At 35.9% G+C, this 19259-nt stretch overlaps 1 protein-coding gene and 1 non-coding gene across 2 annotated transcripts; both read right to left on the bottom strand.

Annotated features, from left to right (window-relative positions):
* Positions 1–523: 523 nt before the first annotated feature.
* Positions 524–596, bottom strand: TRNAA-AGC. The gene has a single exon. It is a non-coding gene; the product is annotated as a tRNA-Ala (tRNA).
* An 8567-nt stretch (positions 597–9163) lies between these two features.
* On the bottom strand, positions 9164–9752 carry LOC115971991. The gene has a single exon (XM_031092125.1). It carries the CDS (start codon positions 9737–9739, stop codon positions 9164–9166), a length of 576 nt encoding a protein of 191 aa, XP_030947985.1. The 5' UTR covers positions 9740–9752.
* Between the last annotated feature and the right edge of the window lie 9507 nt (positions 9753–19259).

Genomic DNA, 19259 nt, shown 5'->3' with positions numbered 1-19259 from the left:
GAACATGTTCAGCTAGGCCCAAGTTTGCCTAGGTCCAAAGCTGATGAACAAGTGCACCTGTCAATTTTAAATACTAGAAGCAAGACGTGTAAACGATACAGGAAAAGGGAATACTTCCTGGGCTCATGTTTGATTTTGGTCTATTGTGGCCTTGGGCCATTTAGCATAGAAAGACTAGGAGAGGAACCAAATAATACGTAGGCCCAGTTTCGACCATAGGTTGAGAAGCCTAGTAGTATTGCTTTTGATGGCTTCAGGTTCTTCTGGTTGTTATTGTTACTGTTACTTTCTGCTTTATTTGCTTCATTCTCAGCTTTGATTCTCGTGGTCCAATCAAATGTATGTTCAGTATCTGAGGTCGAGGGTGCGGGATTTGGTTGATGAGTATGCTTCAAAGAGCCGTTGGCCTTTGCAGTTCTTGATGAAGGTAGCCCCATTGGAAGATGGCTCCCTCAAAGGGAAAAAAAATATATTTGGTTTATATTCGGATCAATTAACGCAGAAATAAAAACAAAGCAAGAAATGGAGATGCGGGGTATCGATCCCCGTACCTCTCGCATGCTAAGCGAGCGCTCTACCATCTGAGCTACATCCCCTTTTTAACTGTTTAAATTTATGCTTGTAAAATATTTGATATAATAATACTGGAAGTCTCGCTCACCCTTCCTTCCGTCGACTCTCTACTTCTCTGCTCCTCAACTCTCCGCACTGGTACCACAGCATTCAGCTCGTTCGCTTTCTATAACACGTTTCTTTTCCTTTTCATCATCTCAAATCCCAAACCACTCCACTTCTTCCCCCTCAGCCACCAACTCCATCCATCGCTCCGGCCTCTACAACGTAGCTGTCAACAATTAGTCTCAATAAGAAGAACCTTTAGAAAGAATAAACCACGAAAGTAATTCCTCTCTTTGACCGTACTAAGACCCACGAGTTTTAGGCTTTTAGCATCAAATTTTTGAAGAGGTAAGATGAAAATCTGAAATCTTTTGCATGGGTTCCAGTGGTTGTTGCTCAACACATGAATTAGTTTCCCGACATGTTTAATGTTTCTTGTTCTATCTTTATTTCGAAAAATGTTTGATGTTTGTTTAAGGAGGAATTTTGTGATGGATGTTAGTGTTACTTACCTCAACTATACCTCAAATTATATTACCCTAAATTATTCTTCAAATTACAGTTTGCACCATAAATTTTTAAAATTTACAATTAATATCATAAACTATAACTTGTGTTACACTTTGCACATCGTCATTAATTTTGTCATTATTTTGGACGAAAAACCAAAGTTTAGGGTGCGAAGTATAATTAAAAGTATAGTTTAGAGTGGTAATGTGTAATATCTCCTTTATTTTTAAGGGATTAAGAAAATGGACAATTGCGCATTTTCATGTGGTGTGATGCTTTTCCATGCAAGTTAATAGCCCAATTGATTGTAGGGTGCAATTGCAACATAGATTATAGTTTAGGGTGCTAACTGTGCAATCTAAAAATTTAGAGTGCAAAGTGTAATTTATGATATAATTTAGGGTGATAAAGAATAATTTTCCCTAAATGAATTTCTAATTTTTTTTTTTGTTTATAAAAATATATAGTAGAATTTGTAATAATTAGGAGAGTTGAGAGTTATGTAGGGATGGAATTAGGGGGTGCCCAAGTGGGTCATGCCCCTTTAACCCCAACAACCTAACAACATAAATTAAACAATTAGCATATGTAAGCTCAAACATTTACAAAAGATTTACCAAACTCATTTGATTCATTTAGTTAAAATCGTTCTCCCACATCCCCCACCCCCTCCCCCAAACCCCCCCCCCCCCCCTTTTTTTTTTTTTAAAAAAGCCTTCAATTATAGTTGGTTAGGTCACTTTAGAGAGTAAATAAAGTAACTAGACTAGAGACTAGAATAGTTTTTTTTTTTTTTTTGAGAGAGTTTTAACTTATGGCATCCACTCCTGATGATAGCTTTTTATTATCAGACTAAGACACCAATCAGTTTTTGGTGTAGGCGGGAATTGAACCCCAGATCTCTTATACAACCATCATAGACTTTATCAGTTGAGCTAACTGGAACTCACGAGACTAGAATAGTTAAATAAACGTAGTTGTTATTGTTTGCTAATGGTTGGTTTAGCATTCGAATTTCATTGCCTTATTTAATGGCTGTTAACTTGTTGAATATTCGATAAAATTAGATGAGCGTTTGTCTTTAGTTTAGCATCTTTATATTAAAGAGACAGAGAGCTTTTTTAGACATAAATAATTAATTTAGTAATAATAATTCTTAACAACAATCTTAATCTTAGCAACAATTGACTTTGGATTTTTTATTTTCTTGTATTCTTTTTTACCTAGCAGCCATAATTAATTTGAGTAACAATAAATGTGTTGTAATATATTAAGAAACAATTATTTTGTGTATTTTTGTTTGTTCATAGTTTGTTAATACTTGTGGGGGCATTTTCACGTTAATGGGCCAAAGCCCGTCTACTACACCAAGGCTTATGAGTTAATGGGTGAGTTGGGACTGGCCTCATGCGGTTACCCTGCAGGACAACTTGTGTGCAACCTAAGCATGCCCAATACTTAGACAACACGGAAATGGTACGGCAAGTTGGACGCGGTAGATGTAGTCATAGCAAAATAACTGTTATAGCGAACACAACAGAAGATACAACAGCAAAACGACTTTTATAATAAAGTATAATAAAAGAAACTACCACAGGACAACTATAACCACCAATCAAATAAAAAATAATATAAAAGAACAATTGATACATCAAATAGAGTAAGGATGTTACAGCAGAATAATTAATAATTCGAAAATACTGCAGTAGAATGAATAACGGCGGGAATATCAAATAAGCTAAAATATTCCACAGTGAGGGAATGACTACAATACTAAGTGTGATAGTGTTAGCTTGCTCTCCCACTCCTAAGTCGAGTCATTCAGCAGGAACAGGTCCAAGAAGGGAACCAAACGCCAACACAGGTAACCTCGTTACATATTTCTACCATTGAAGTTACTTGTGTTGGAGAAAGGGCCTAAATGGTTTTGGGTTCCAATTTACAGAGTTTCAGAGGATGAGAATGTCAAGAGGGAGAGAAAAGATGGTCTATTAATGCATGCCTCTATTGCTGCCGTATTTTCCCTCTTCCCTTTTTCTTTTTACCACTTCGCTTTCTTTTCTTTTGTTCTCTGATTCTTATTTTTCTTCTTACTCTCCTCTCCATAGGTTCCCCCTATTCATTGCTACCTCCCATCCTTTTATATTGCTTAATTCCATGGGATTTCTCCCTTTAGTCCCTAAGACTCCACCAACTGTTTTTGGTTTCTTGTGGGCATCTCTCCAGGATTACCCACTAACCCGTTGGTTGCCCGGCCACTACTTTTGCTTAGAGTGTGCTTGCTGCACCACTCTTCATTCTAGGACAAAATTCTTGGTTTTGTCTCTCCCCCTTCCCCCTCCCCCTTTATGCACAAAAGAATGCCATTTGAGTATTCAAGCCATGTATGATACAAATGTTTTGTCACTTTGATTTGCACTTTATTCCAAGTTTTCCATAGTCCACAAGCTATCATTTTATTTTTTATTTATATAGAAAAGGATAATTTGTTCTCATTTATTCAGATAAAAGCAGGTATTTATTCAAAATAGAATAATTTAGAATAATGAAAAATCTGAACATTAGTAGATTCAACACCACATTTTTTTAAAAATGATTTTTAAAAAAATGCTTTCAAAGTTGCATCCATTACCCATAAACCCAGATTCTCTGTTCCATAAAACTAGAAGCCAATTCATCATGCATGACAATATGGTGAAAAATACCTAACCGAATTAAAACAGTTACATCGATCTACTGAGACTAAGTAATGAGTAGAGGAAACTATGCAAAAATCAAAATTCTACAATCACAATTCACATGCCACCCGCATTCAAAATTCTGAAATCCTTGATAATATCAAAAAAATAGTGAAATATTTTTGGGTGAAGGAGAGCTCTGTGGAGAGAGATGAAGTTGTGAAGTTGCTGAAGGGGGCTAAAATTCTTGAAATGCTTGATTTAAGGGTTTTTATTTTTATTTTCTATTTTTTTATTATGGGTCGGGTTCGGGTAATATTAATACCCTACCTGATAATTTTGGGTAATATCCAAACTCAACCCAATTATCATTTATCCATGATAAACCGAGTATTCAATGGCGGAGCCACTTGAAAATTTTTAAATAACCATATCATTTTGGCCCCCCATACTTATAATATACATATTTAAGAAAGTCTTAAAAAAACATAATTTTCATTTAAATAAAATACAATCCATAAATATATATGTCAATAAATTACAATAATTAAACATTTAGCATCTTTAAAATGAACACATAAGTATTTTAACAATTACCTCGATAAATAAAAGGGAAAAAAATTCTAATTTTCATCCCAACACATCTAGAGCTTACTTGTACCACAACAGTAAAAAAAATTGAAAAGTCAAAAGCTTTGTTGATGTGCTGCACCACCAAGTCCCCACATACAGTTGCAGAAACATTTTGCCTCACACAAGTGACTCTCTCTCTCTCTCTCTCTCTCTCTCTCTCTCTCTCTCTCTCTCTCTCTCTCTCTCTCTTTGTCTCTGTTGGCGACTTGGCGTTTGCCTTCTTCTTCTTCTTTTTTTCTTTTCAATTCTTTCCTCTTCCCTCCCACTATTGCTGTAGTTTGTTTACAATATAAAAAGTAAAAGTTTTGTACTGTGTGACTAAACTTGACAAGAAAGAGTGAAAGATTGAAACTTCCGTGGACCCCTCATCCCCTAATTACACAGTGCTTTGTGCCCCCTAGCTAAACGGCTGACTCTTTGTTTTTAACTCTTTCCTAGGTACTTTGTATTTGCTTTCTTTTGATTTTTTTTTTTAACTTTACTTTTCATTTGATTTCTTTTTTATATTCCTTATAATATATTATTTATTATTATAATAATCAATATATTTTATACCGAATGGCATTATAAATTATAAATGTACTTGATTAGTTGATTAAAATATACAGTATATATTACTATATTAACGTTTCATAGTTGCTTAAAGATATTAAATCGTGTTATCAATCTTTTCTCATGATGGTTTAATTTTAATTAAATACACTTTTGTTTATAGCACATATTGAGTTATGAAGTATTGTGCATTACTATTTTACATTTCATACACACATCAAAAAAAAAAATTATATATAGCCCCCCCAAAGATAAATTCTTGGCTCCGCCATTGTGAGTATTACCCAGAACTTTTGGGTTGTTTAGGATTGGGTATCCATTACTCAATGGATTTGGCTATCCCTGCTAGTTATTACAACTCCTACCAACGTATTTTTTGGGATAAAATAGCAATCTTAATCCAATTAGATGATTGAACTAATAAATCGAGACTAACTCCCTTAACCGCTGAGGAATTGCATTTATCGAAAAGCCCTCCTAAGGGTCTGTTTGGATACCGCTTATTGCTGAAAACTAAAAACACTGTAGCAAAATAATTTTTAAATGTGTGAATAGTGCTGTGGGACCCAAATTTATATTGAAATCTATATTTGGATGACTTTTATGGGTCTGTGAACAGTGCTGTGAGACCCACATTTTTTCAACAAAACACACAAACGTAGACGTGCTCTCTGTTTCAGCGCAATCTAAACACTCACTAAGTCATACTTCATGAAATTTAGCTAACTTAAATGCCACCTTGTTTCTTGGTCTCTAAGCTATTCAAGGAGCAACCTCAAGTCCTTCACTAGCATGCCTTGCACAAAAACTTCAGTGCATCTCTTCCGTCTAGCAAGAGAGCTACCAAAAATTATTTCTACTAGGTTTATTTATGTTTGAGTGCCATAGACTATAAAGTGTGTCTCATAAATAGGTAAAGACACTAGTGGAGTGTTGCATCCGCATGTACGTAACCACGTTGTAGGAGAGGGATATGATATTAGAATAGAAAAATGTTAGAGCTACAACTTTTTTTACAAAATAGTTTACAAACTGTTGATATGATAAGTAATTATTGGTAACAAAAACAGTGATGTCAATGATGAGTCTAAATGAAAATTAGTAAAATTTGCCACATTAATAATTTGTAAAAATATTATAAAAAGTTTGTGTATGTAGAACTACTCAAATAATATATGCATGGTTCATAGGGGCGGCGCTATGTTGTAGTCAGGGGGTTCAAATGAACCCCCTGACCCAAAAAAAAAAAAATGTTTTGAACCCCTTACTATAAACATTTGCACACCTTGAAAGCCCAGTTGAATTCAGCTTTAAACTCCAAAAAATAAAAATAAAATAAACGAGTCCAACAAAAAATTTTTGGTCTTTAATCTCAGGAAAAAAAAAAGCCCATAAATCAAATTAAAAAAATTCATAAAAAAAGGGCTAAACCAAACCTAAGAGGGAAAAATGTAGTCTTCTCCCACTATCCCTCTTCACTCTCCAAAACCAAAGAAAAAAGGTAGCCACTTCACCCACAAACAATCTGCCGCCATCTTACTCAGATCTGCCGCCGCATCGCCAACACTTGGACTATCCCTGATCTGCTGCCACTACTGCTTGATCTGGTATTTTCATCTCTCTTTCAATCACTGTAAGAGTGTGTTTATTGTGTTTTGATAGACTTCTTTCACTAAATCACGGTGTGTGTGTGTGTGTGTTGGGGGGGGGGGTGTGGAGGTTATAGTGCTGTGACCGTCTCCTTCTATGCATCTGTACCATTAAGTTTTTGTAGTGTTTGATGTAAAGTATTGAGTTATGAGTTTTGTCTTTTGCTTTTTTGAGTCTTTGACCGAAGTGCATGGGCGTGATTGTTGCTACGTGGTTGGGTCAGTACCTTAAATGAAGAGTTGTAAAGAAAATATAAAATAATTTATCAAAATGAATTGCAAATTCATAAAAAATTGGTAAAGAGTAAAAAAAAAAAACTAATAAATTAAAGTTCACTTATAACAATAATTAATATGTTATTGTATTAGAAAAAAAATATGTCAAATGAACTTATAGTGTTTTTTTAAATAAATTTTGTATAATTTATGTTTCTTATTGACTTCCCTGAACAAAAATTCTGGAGCTGATGGTTCATTGTAATCATCTCAATGTACAATAAAAAAAAAAAAAAAAAAAAATATATATATATATATATATATATATATATATATAAAGAGAGAGAGAGAGGTTCAAGTTGCATCATTTGTAGACCGTAAATTTGTAATTGATCTAATGATTAAAAAAATAGCATTAAATGTTAATTGACTTACACCTCATTCACTTAATTAATAGCAATTTTGTTTCTCTCTTCTTATTTATTATTTAAAACCTTTTTCATATATTCCTTTTTTTGCCAATGACTTTACAAATATATTTGCAATACTTTTTTTTTCTTCTTTTTAATTAATTTTGGCTTTTCAAAGCTCAAACGGAGGATATATTGGCCGTGTCTACCATGCACAACTTTTAAAAATTGGCAACACGCCATCACATGATATGTGTGTTTGCATGATTTTTATATTATTCAACTTTCTTAATCCTATAAGACATTCTAACATGTCCAACTTTTATAATAATAATAATAATAATAATAATAATAAGTTTTTATAGGATTTATCTAACCTCATAAAAGTAAACCCATTAGAATATTTTTATAGGATTTTTCTTGAGGATGACAAAATTAAGAAACAAGTTTGGAAGAAAAAATTAAAATCATTGAAGGCCCACAAATGGCAATTAATGGTCATCATATTTGTTCTCACTTGTTTGTATACCATTTGTGTGATAAGACTATAAGAGTATGATTGGCTTAAAAGAAGAAGAAAAGAAAAAAAAAAGAAAAAAAGAAGAGTAGTACAAACTAAACCAAAAAAAAAAAAAGTATTGCAAATATATTTGTAAAGTCATTGGCAAAAAAAGGAATATATGTAAAAGGTTTTAAATACTAAGAAGAGAGAAACAAAATTGCTATTAATTAAGTGAATGAGGTGTAAGTTAATTAGCATTTAATGCTATTTTTTTTAACCATTATGTCAATTATAAATCTACGGTCTACAAATGGTGTAACTTGAATCCATCTTTTATATATATATATATATATATATAAATATAAATGTGGACATAATTATAAAATAAGTATTATTGTATGGTAAATTTAAACATGAATAACGCAGTGATATAATAATTGCACATTATTAGATGTAAACAAACACACACTTCATTTAGTCTTTCAAAGAGCTAGGAACCATTTTTTTTTTTTTTTTTTTGTTCTTTGTACAGTCCAATTTTTAAAAACCATAACCTGGATATCTGTGTCACAGGCTTATATATAAATTTTGCTCCCTCAACTTAAATCCTGAGTCTAACCTGATTAAGCTTCCGCTAGACTAACAAGACTTAGGCCGTTTTGTTAGTATACCGTTAGTGATATTAGACCTGTTAGTACACTAGATTTTCCATGTTCTAACTTAACTAACTTACCTCTCAAAAAAAAAAAAAAAAAAAAAATAGTGTCTAACCTGATTTCCAAACCAAACTGGGCATCAAGACAAGCTGCCAAAGCTTCTACTTCTTCGACTGAGGGTGGTAACAGGAATTGTTTGCACTTGGAAGATAGCTGCCAGCTGCCATTACCAAATTTTTTACATTTCTATTTTTAGAGCACAATATATTAGTATATTCACTAACCTGTATTTTTAGAGCACAATATATTAGTACTTTCACTAACCTGTAGCTTTTAGTATTTCACTTTTCTTTCAACAATAAGGTATGGGTAAATTACAAAGGTAAATCCTTAATGTTTGAAATTATTTAGATTTTATACTTAAAATTTAAATTTATACCTTAAAGTTTACATCCATTAGCAAAAATAGTCATTTTGGTAATAAATTTACCTATGTGGCCGTCAAGTAACACGATGGAGTGGTAATAAATTCACCTATGTGGCCGTCAAGTAACACGATGGAGTCTGATGTGTAATTTTTTTTGCCACTTAAGCGAGTCCACTAATAGAGACGCTAGTTTTGCTAACAAATGTAAACTTTATAGCTTAAAATTTAGATTTTCAAACTTTAGATATAAGATTCAAACAACCTCAAACTTTAAGATGTAATATGCAATTTGAAGTAAATTGCATTTGAAGGCTAAAAGCAACTGCTGATGAAAACGGCGAGGAAGGAAATGAAATAGAGAGCCCAGCTAGTACATTTGAAGTAAAATGGAAATCGAAAGGTAACTGCCATAAAAAACACTGTGACGGTGAAGAGTTGGCCAAATTTCTGGAGCACTCGGACTGTTACCACAAACTTGGGATCGATGAATACGCTAAGGAAGAAAGAAGTAAAGCCGAGTAGAAGTGGTAGAGCGAGCAAGGGGAGCGATGATTGGAGTTGAGAGTGATCTTGAACTGGTTGTAGTGCAATAGCCATGGACGAAGCCAAGCAAAAGGCAACCATAGCATTGTTCCAGTCCTTTTTGCGGTGCTCAGCTACCAATACAGGTGGCTGGGCTTGTGCTTCTGGGTCCAAAGCTGGTTCGCCAAGGGCTTGTCCGTCAACCCTATCTGGATGAGCACGTGCAAATGCAGGTGCTTCTAGGTCCACAACTTCATCGGAAGGTGGGGTTGGCCGTCGAGGTCTTGGATCAAATAACGATAAAACTGGGACCAAATACGTGACAGTAAAATGGATAAATGCCTCAGAAATATTTCTCAGATTCATGTTTTGGTGCTTTAAAATTAAAATAACTAATTTCGCTAGTGCTTATTTATAGCCGAATTCATGGTTTCTCGGATTGTCGGTGTCAACCTTAGTGTTAATTTATTATGAACTTATAAGTACACTAGAGAAAAAATTAAATAAACTGTTCCTTTAGCGGCAAGGCCACTGTTAAGAGGAGAAAACCAATTCCATGTGACTTTCGTGGACAGTAACCTTATTGGACTGATTATCCAAAAAAGTATACAATCTTAATGGACAACCGAGAAAATCGTAATAGGCATATTGCAACAGTGGCCCCTATTCAGTATCAATCAGATAACTCTAAAGTCTAATCCCCCATTCAGTATCAACAGTGGCCCCTTTTTTGAGAGAATTCCTGCCTCTCTAAAGTCTAATCCCCCTCCTATTGGAGGTCGTATAAGGTGTTCGGGACCCACTTTCATGTGAGTGGAAAAAATATTTTGTATTTTCTCTTCTTATTGGTGGATAACCATCTCCTCCACCTAAACTACAAATGATTTTTTTTTTTTTTTTGTTAGAAAAAACTACAAAAGAATCTCAACAAGCATGTGGGGCCTCTTCTTTATTATTTTAATTAGTCGCAGATCCGCGCGTTATGCGCGATAATTTTTTAGATAAAATACTATTTTAGTCTCTAGAGTTTACAAAATTTTTTTTTAATTATTTTTAAATAATAGTTTTATCATATTTTTCATAATCTTGTCTTATCTATAACATTTTTTTACCATTATCATATATTTATTGATTGATGATTTGCATAACATAGACATTAAATAAGAGATAGAATTGTTCATTAGATTTTTTTTTTTTTTTTTTTTAAGTCAAGATGTATGAAAATTATGTATATATATATAGAGTAAGACTTAGGTATAGTACTTAGATATTGTTCTTGAGGTTTCCTTTCTAAAATTTTGCCATGTGGATTTTTTTCTCATGAGATGGAAGTGTGTTTTTTAGTTAAATAGCCATATGACTAAATCTTAAGAGGGGAACTTAAAGAATAGCATCTAAGGTACTGTACTTATATATATATATATATATATATGAAAGGTTAAATGAATTGTCAAAAAATGAGATTATAAAATTTTTCAACTTTATTTTTAATATAATTTCTAAATTATTGAAGAACATCTCATTTTTAGTTATGATAGGAAATATAATTTTCCTAGTTTTTTTTTTTTGAAATTATATAATTTTCCTAGTTAGAGTTTGATTAGTTTTAAGTTTAAATTTTGTATTATTATATTTAATTGTTGATATTTATTTAATTGAGTGAATGTAAGAGTTGATTTTATTGCACTATAAAGTTTTCAATGTCCTTTGTATAGTCATTTCTATTTTATTTCTTACTCCTCTTGACCACCTTTTTATTTTCCAAATAACGGTTATTAATTGATGTTTGATTTTATTTCTTTTTTCTTCTTTCATTTATTCTTTATTACTTTGTATGTTCCCTTGCTAGTTGTAAATTTTATGGTTATCATAGATGTCTTAGATAGTTATAGATGAAGTTACGTTAATGTTAGTGGTATGTCAAAGGTTTTTTTTTGTTTTTTTGTTTTTTTTTTTTTTTGTTTTGGTTTTTAAAGGAAATATGATAGATATTTCTCTAGTTTGGTCTCAATCAATTAATATATCCATAATATATTAACAAAAGTAATAATGAGCCTTGGATTTTTTTAATGTATGAAGTGGTTACATTAGTGGTATGTCAAAGTTTTTTTTTTTTTTTAAAAAAAATTTAAAATAATTCCAAGGAAATGTGAAAGGCATTTTTTTGAAAAAAAGAAATTGTGACTTTTTGAATTGTAGAAATATGATTATTTTAATTACCGTTTTTAAAGATTTCATTATTAAGTTATAAACATCTAAATTAAAGTAGATGAATATATAAATGCAAAATTATATATAAAGTTACAATTGCACAAGATAAATATGTATAGATAATTGTAGGGACACGATTCTTTTGGGGCCCAATAAGGATGTTGGGCTCGCACATGAAAGATCCCTCACAATATGATTTGTAGAGAGTGGGCTTGAAAAGCTTGCCTTTGGTCATGGGGCAATGTTCCGGTCTTGATTTTAGAGGAATTCATGTAGAAAAAGGAGTTGGGTTTGAACATTTAAGCTCTACAGCGTCGCATCCTAGGGGGTTGGACTCCTCGGACTTGATCCGAGGACCATTAAGGTCTTACCCCGGTTACCCAATGGTGGGTTTTTTAGCTGCAGTGCATGTGTTCTTCAGGTATCTTTACCCATTGAGTCTTTTTTTTGGAGATGGAACGGAGCCTTCTTTCCAGGTTCACTTACTTTTTCTTTTATACTAGCCTGCGTTCACTGTCCTTCGTCCACGTGTAGGGTCAACCTTTACAAAACTGATATTTGTCCCATCAGTCTAATCCCAGAATTGTTGGGGATGGTTGATAAAGCCGAAGAATACGGCTCTGTTAGGTGCAGAGTCTTATCTGGGAAGGGTAGTAAGGATAACTTTCCCAAGATATTTTAGATCTCCTTTACAAATTTGTTCCCATACCCCTTTTCTCAATGGAGGTTTGGGTCTGCCGAGGACTAAACTGTCCTCGGCTGCATCTCCGGGCCATTTTTTTTGCCTTATATTTTTGAGCTCGGGCCACAACCTTTTTCGGCTTGGGCCTTTGGACTCCCCATGAGCAAGTGGGCCTGGCCCATAAATTATTGGGCCCCACAATAGCCCCTCAAAACCCTGCTGTCCAACATCTTGGTTGGAGTGGGGTGTTTTGGTAATACCAAGCCTTTATTACGACTCACTTAATTCAGCCTTTGACTGACGCTGGCGACTCTTCACCTGCCCAGGAAGTGTACCGGTCTACAAGATGCTCCTCTTAATTTCTTCATGATGCGCCTATGCCGTTTGGTTATCCAAAGTGCGTCTTTAATATCTTCCCTTCACGAGACCTCCCAGATTTAACGGTTATTGATGGCGTGGGGGAACGAAACGACTGTATTCTTGTTTGCAGATTTCCTTGGGGATCTGAACACATTAAGTATTCTCCTCTTCGTCCCCTATATAAAGAGGAGAAACAAGAATTGTTTCTCCCACAGATGAATCCCTTTAATCCCCCCAAAATTTGAAACCCTTAGATTCCTTCCGGAGTTTACTTTTACTCTTCGGTTATACCTTAACCTGAAATACATTCACCATAGTAGTAAGCAATGAAAAAGCCATTCCCCTCCCAGAAACGCCATGTCCTAACGAAGCTCGAAATGGCTCGGTCAGGGCAAGGATGGCAGAGACTTAAGATTTGTCCCCCCTTCCTTTCAGCCAAAATCCGAAGCAGGGGCTCATCACGTCAAACTTTCGGCGTGACTGAGTCGAGAATTCCCATCATCATAACCAACCGCTCTCTTACGAGCATACCTAATATGGCCCCAGTGTGTTAGGAGTCAGGAACGAGGCAGGGACTAAGCGCCTCTGCTTCTTCCTCTCTTTGTTCACTGGTGGCCCCCTCCGCCTCCCTTTCTTAGTCTTCCCAGCACCAGATCCATCCTGGTGCTTTCACTTCTCCCTCTTTTGCTCATTTTTCTTTTTTTTCATCTCTTCCCTCTTCTTCTCCTCCTTCTTTTACTCATGTCCTCCATCTTCCTCATTCATCTCCTCCATCTTCCTCATTCATCTCCTCCATCCTCTTCTTCCTTCTCCTTCATCTTCTTCTTCCTTCTCCTTCATCTTTTTCCAAAGAAGGTTCTTCTTTCAATATGAGCAATACTGATGCAGAGATTGGAGAGACTTTGAAGACGAGTTTAAAAGACACCTGACTGTTTACTTATTTGTGCTGCGGATGTTAGTGTTGCTTCGGCAGCTCACCTTTTGTATAGGCTTGTTTGAGCCCCTCTTTGTACGTTGTAATAATTTTTCATATTAATAAAAATTGTTGTTATTTTACTTCGCATGTTCTGTCTCTATGTTTTTACAAATTTGCAAACGCTGCTCGGCACAATAATATAGCATTTGAATCGACGACAACTAAGGCCAAAATACTTGCTAATAAAAAGATGTCACCATAACTTTAACAGAATTGCTTGACATAGCAATGCGTACCTGTGAATAACGATACTTGCCCGAAACAATGCTGAGATCAGAATTGGATGCTCTATGCGGTGTAGGAAGTAATCATTCGAAGACATATCACCCGCAAAAATGAACAGCCCCCTTAGGCTACCGAATAGTGGAGTGCCCCACCATCATCCTAACACTTTTATTGGCTTTAACATTTTACAGTATTTGAGCCGGGGACTTTCCCCATCCGAGCAGTTGGTTTCCCCATAGGCTTGAGTCCGAGGACCATGCAAGGCCTTGGTTCTGCACAAAACTTGTAATTTTTCTCTTTTTTTTTTTTTTACTTGGTTTCCCCATGGGCTTGAGTCTGAGGACCATGCAAGGCCTTGGTTCTGTCCAAAACTTGTAAGATTTTTTTTTTTTTTTTACTTGGTTTCCCCATAGGCTTGAGTCCGAGGACCATGCAAGGCCTTGGTTCTGTCCCTGGGCCCCCATGCAGAACGGGCCTGGGCCGCGAATTTACTGGGCCCACAAATTAAGAGGTGTTTCCGTAGTCTTAGGTCACGCGGTATTTTTTAGCGTCCCAGTATTCGAGGTGCGCCTTCACGAGACTCCTTTAATCTCAGGGTTGCAGACGGCGTTGGAAATCGAGCCGGAGACATTTTGTCTGTAGCGTTCCTTGGGACGCTGCGTGAATTAAATGCCACCACCTTATCTTTTTAAATAAATAGGAGAGAAAGTTTGCTTTACATACACACAAACCCTTCAGTTTCCTCCCTTAGTACATCATGTTTGAGGCGAGGGTTGGGGAAAAGGAACTCTCTCCGCCACAAAGGCACCGTGTCCTCCTGAGACTCAAAATAGTGAGGTACGGGCAAAGGAGGCATAAATTCAAGGGAACATTCCGTTTCGACAGAGGGGAAAGGGCGTTTCTCCCTCTTTTAGTCAAAATCCGAAGCAGGTTCTGTTCATGCCATAATTTTGGTGTGTCAGAAGAAAGATTCTCCGCCATCAGCACCTCTGCCTTGTTGCAGGCAAATTTTTGGTGAAGGCTCCTCAACTTCCGGCTCCCTGCACCTTTCCTTCAGCGGTGTGAGGCTCAAGTTGGGTTCTTTTGCTGCCTGAGTTATGGGCATGCAAAAGCATTGAGGAAGAACAAGGTCTTGAAGCAGTAGCCAACCTCTCCTCTGTGCTACCTCCTCTGTTTTATCTTATTCTCTTGTATCTTTCCTTTCGATTATGTGGTTAGCTTTAGAAGTCAACCTCTCGTCTGTACCGCCTCCTCGGCTTTGTCTTATTCTCTTGTATCTTCCTTTTCAATTATGTAGTGAGCTTTGACATAAGCTGATTCCAGCTTTTCATTGTACGCTGTACTATTTCTTTGTTTTAGTAAAAAGGGAAATTTATTTACTTGTTTTGAATACTACTCTTTTTGCAACACTACTTTGTGAAAGGGTATGCTCCATGTGTGTGTTTCTTCAGTGATACTTAGAGTGGGAAACCTTGAAACATAATCCAACTAATTCTAATTTACCAACACTACCAGGCATTACGACGACAATTCATAGTAAGTTAAACTTAGGAAACTAACCGAGGTAACAATTGAATATTCTGTGATAAGTGCGAGAATACCGTCCGAGAATGATAATCTCTAAATAATCCATCCGAGGAGTTGACTGAGCAGTAGAGAACTCAGATTGTTTTTCAGGCGACATATTGCACTGTATTGCATCGATCCCTTTGGTGCTGCAGATCCGAAAGCAAACTTGAGAATCCTCGCAATTTAGGAACTAACCCAATTGTTAGTGGAGAGTTTTCCTCGGCTAAATCCTAAAGTCCATGTAATGTAGTTTTTCTTTACAAGTACTTGGTTTCCCCATAGGCTTGAGCCCGAGGACCATGCAATGCCTTGATCTGTCCAAAACTTGTGAGATTTCTTTTTTGTACTTGGTTTCCCCATAGGCTTGAGTCTGAAGACCATGCAAGGCCTTGGTTCTGTCCAAAACTTGTAAGATTTCTTTTTTGTACTTGGTTTCCCCATAGGCTTGAGTCCGAGGACCATGCAAGGCCTTGGTTCTGTCCAAAACTTGTAATATTTCTTTTTTGTACTTGGTTTCCCCATAGGCTTGAGTCTGAGGACCATACAAGGCCTTGGTTCTGTCCAAAACTTGTAATTTTTCTTTTTTGTACTTGGTTTTCCATAGGCTTGAGTCCGAGGGCCTTGGTTCTGCTTGTAATTTTCTTTTTTGTACTGGTTTCCCCATAGGCTTGAGTTCGAGGACCATGCAAGGCCTTGGTTCTTCCAAAACTTGTAATATTTCTTTTTTGTACTTGGTTTCCCCATAGGCTTGAGTCCGAGGACCATACAAGGCCTTGGTTCTGTCCAAAACTTGTAAACTTTTGGTTGAGGTACTTGGTTTCCCCATAGGCTTGAGTCCGAGGACCATGCAAGGCCTTGGTTCTGTTCCAAAACTTGTAATATTTCTTTTTTGTACTTGGTTTCCCCATAGGCTTGAGTCCGAGGACCATGCAAGGCCTTGGTTCTGTCCAAAACTTGTAAGATTTCTTTTTTGTACTTGGTTTCCCCATAGGCTTGAGTCCGAGGACCATGCAAGGCCTTGGTTCTGTCCAAAACTTGTAATTTTTCTTTTTTGTACTTGGTTTCCCCATAGGCTTGAGTCCGAGGACCATGCAAGGCCTTGGTTCTGTCCAAAACTTGTGAGATTTCTTTTTGTACTTGGTTTCCCCATAGGCTTGAGTCCGAGGACCATGCAAGGCCTTGGTTCTGTCCAAAACTTGTAATTTTTCTTTTTTGTACTTGGTTTCCCCATAGGCTTGAGTCCGAGGACCATGCAAGGCCTTGGTTCTGTCCAAAACTTGTTAATTTTCTTTTTTGTACTTTGATTTCCCCATAGGCTTGAGTCCGAGGACCATGCAAGGCCTTGGTTCTGTCCAAAACTTGTGAGATTTCTTTTCTGTACTTGGTTTCCCCATAGGCTTGAGTCCGAGGACCATGCAAGGCCTTGGTTCTGTCCAAAACTTGTAATTTTTCTTTTTTGTACTTGGTTTCCCCATAGGCTTGAGTCCGAGGACCATGCAAGGCCTTGGTTCTATCCAAAACTTGTGAGATTTCTTTTCTGTACTTGGTTTCCCCATAGGCTTGAGTCCAAGGACTATGCAAGGCCTTGGTTCTGTCCAAAACTTGTGATTTTTTCTTTTTACATTCGTTTATATTTCGAATGTAAGCCCCTAGACCAGGGCGGGGAGAGCTGGTTTGTGGCTAAAAGCCCCTAGAGCTGCCCGCGCCGTTGGCACCGCAAGGCGTAGCCCCTAGCAGAAGTTTATGTCGGAGCAACAGCTGTGTGTTGCCGGAGACGTAGGAAACCTCACGAACCTCTGCCTGCTAGAGAGTCGACTCCACCGCCACTCGCGCCAACGCACAAGCCTTCCCACAGACGGTGCCAATTGTAGGGACACGATTCTTTTGGGGCCCAATAAGGATGTTGGGCTCGCACATGAAAGATCCCTCACAATATGATTTGTAGAGAGTGGGCTTGAAAAGCTTGCCTTTGGTCATGGGGCAATGTTCCGGTCTTGATTTTAGAGGAATTCATGTAGAAAAAGGAGTTGGGTTTGAACATTTAAGCTCTACAACGTCGCATCCTAGGGGGTTGGACTCCTCGGACTTGATCCGAGGACCATTAAGGTCTTACCCCGGTTACCCAACGGTGGGTTTTTTAGCTGCAGTGCATGTGTTCTTCAGGTATCTTTACCCATGGAGTCTTTTTTTTGGAGATGGGACGGAGCCCCCTTTCCAGGTTCACTTACCTTTTCTTTTATACTAGCCTGCGTTCGCTGTCCTTCGTCCACGTGTAGGGTCAACCTTTACAAGACTGATATTTGTCCCATCAGTCTAATCCCAGAATTGTTGGGGATGGTTGATAAAGCTGAAGAATACGGCTCTGTTAGGTGCAGAGTCTTATCTGGGAAGGGTAGTAAGGATAACTTTCCCAAGATATTTTAGATCTCCTTTACAAATTTGTTCCCATACCCCTTTTCTCAATGGAGGTTTGGGTCTGCCGAGGACTAAACTGTCCTCGGCTGCATCTCCGGGTCATTTTTTTTGCCTTATATTTTTGAGCTCGGGCCACAACCTTTTTCGGCTTGGGCCTTTGGACTCCCCATGAGCAAGTGGGCCTGGCCCATAAATTATTGGGCCCCACAATAATATATATATATATATATATATTTTGATTATTCATGAATCATTAATTCATTGTTTACTTATAAATATCTAAATTAAAGTTTTTTTTTTTTTTTGAAAAAAATCTAAATTAAAATAGATGAATATGTAAAGGTAAAATTATATGAAAAGTTAAAACTATCCAAAATAAACGTTTAACCACTGGTAGATATGTGTTTTTTGGAGACTAAAAGTATGCTCGATTGCTTTAGCTGGAACTATATAACTATGCAAATATTGTTGCGAGTAGTGGTTCCCTCATTTGTAAATTATCAAGTTTGGTGGCCTACAAAACAAATATTTCATTTTGCAAAAAACTTTACATGAACTCCTCTTTTGTGAAAACTTTTTTTTTTTTAATTTTTTTTTCTTTTTGTGGAAAAAACTTAAGAATATTAAGACTTAAGTTACCACATGTGGTAATTGTAAAACATGTTAGTGATATGAAAAATAGAAAGATTCAAATATTTAAAAAGCATTTTTAGTAGATTGTAATATAAAATATTTTTTTCTCTATATTTTATGTAACTTTTCCTATAAGATCAATATTGTTGGCATACTTTAAAGATGATACATAATATTTTTGAGAAGAAGAAGAAGAAGCAGAGATGTTGTTAACACATAATATAAAATTATTAAGTTTGCGTGATTTAAATTTGTGGCAAAAAAAAATTAATGTATCTATGATAAATTTTTTTATCTAAATGATGTATAATAGTCCATATTTTTTTAGTCTAATTCAAAAAGTCCATTCTTAATAGCCTTCTAAGTCTACAAATTGCTCAATCTATAGGCCTAGACACATTCAAAGAGTGCTATCTAAATTATAATTTATATGACCTTTTATCACACAAATATTTTGATTCCCCCAATGTATGGTAAATGAAGGCAAGTTTGTGTCTAGCCATTTTCTTGATTTGTGCTGCATAATTTAATAGTATGTAGGATGTGACTGAATTTAAATGTTGAATAAAATAAGATGAGAAGATATAGAGTAAAAATAAAATATATAACAATAAATATCAAATTATCCAAGTCATTCTACGTAATATAATAACATTATATTATTATAAACTATATGTATAATGCAGTAGGATAATATTTAATCAAAGAGTATAAAAAGGATAACAACTTAAAACACAAAACTAAATTGTATCGACCCAAAGTAGAATTCTAATTAACACAAAAATTCATCAACCTAAAGTATGGATGCAATAAAA

Source organism: Quercus lobata, chromosome 2, assembly GCF_001633185.2.
Source record: "Quercus lobata isolate SW786 chromosome 2, ValleyOak3.0 Primary Assembly, whole genome shotgun sequence".
Lineage (NCBI taxonomy): Eukaryota > Viridiplantae > Streptophyta > Magnoliopsida > Fagales > Fagaceae > Quercus > Quercus lobata.
Note: the sequence above shows the minus strand (reverse complement) of the source record. Positions and strands in the feature narration are given on the sequence as shown.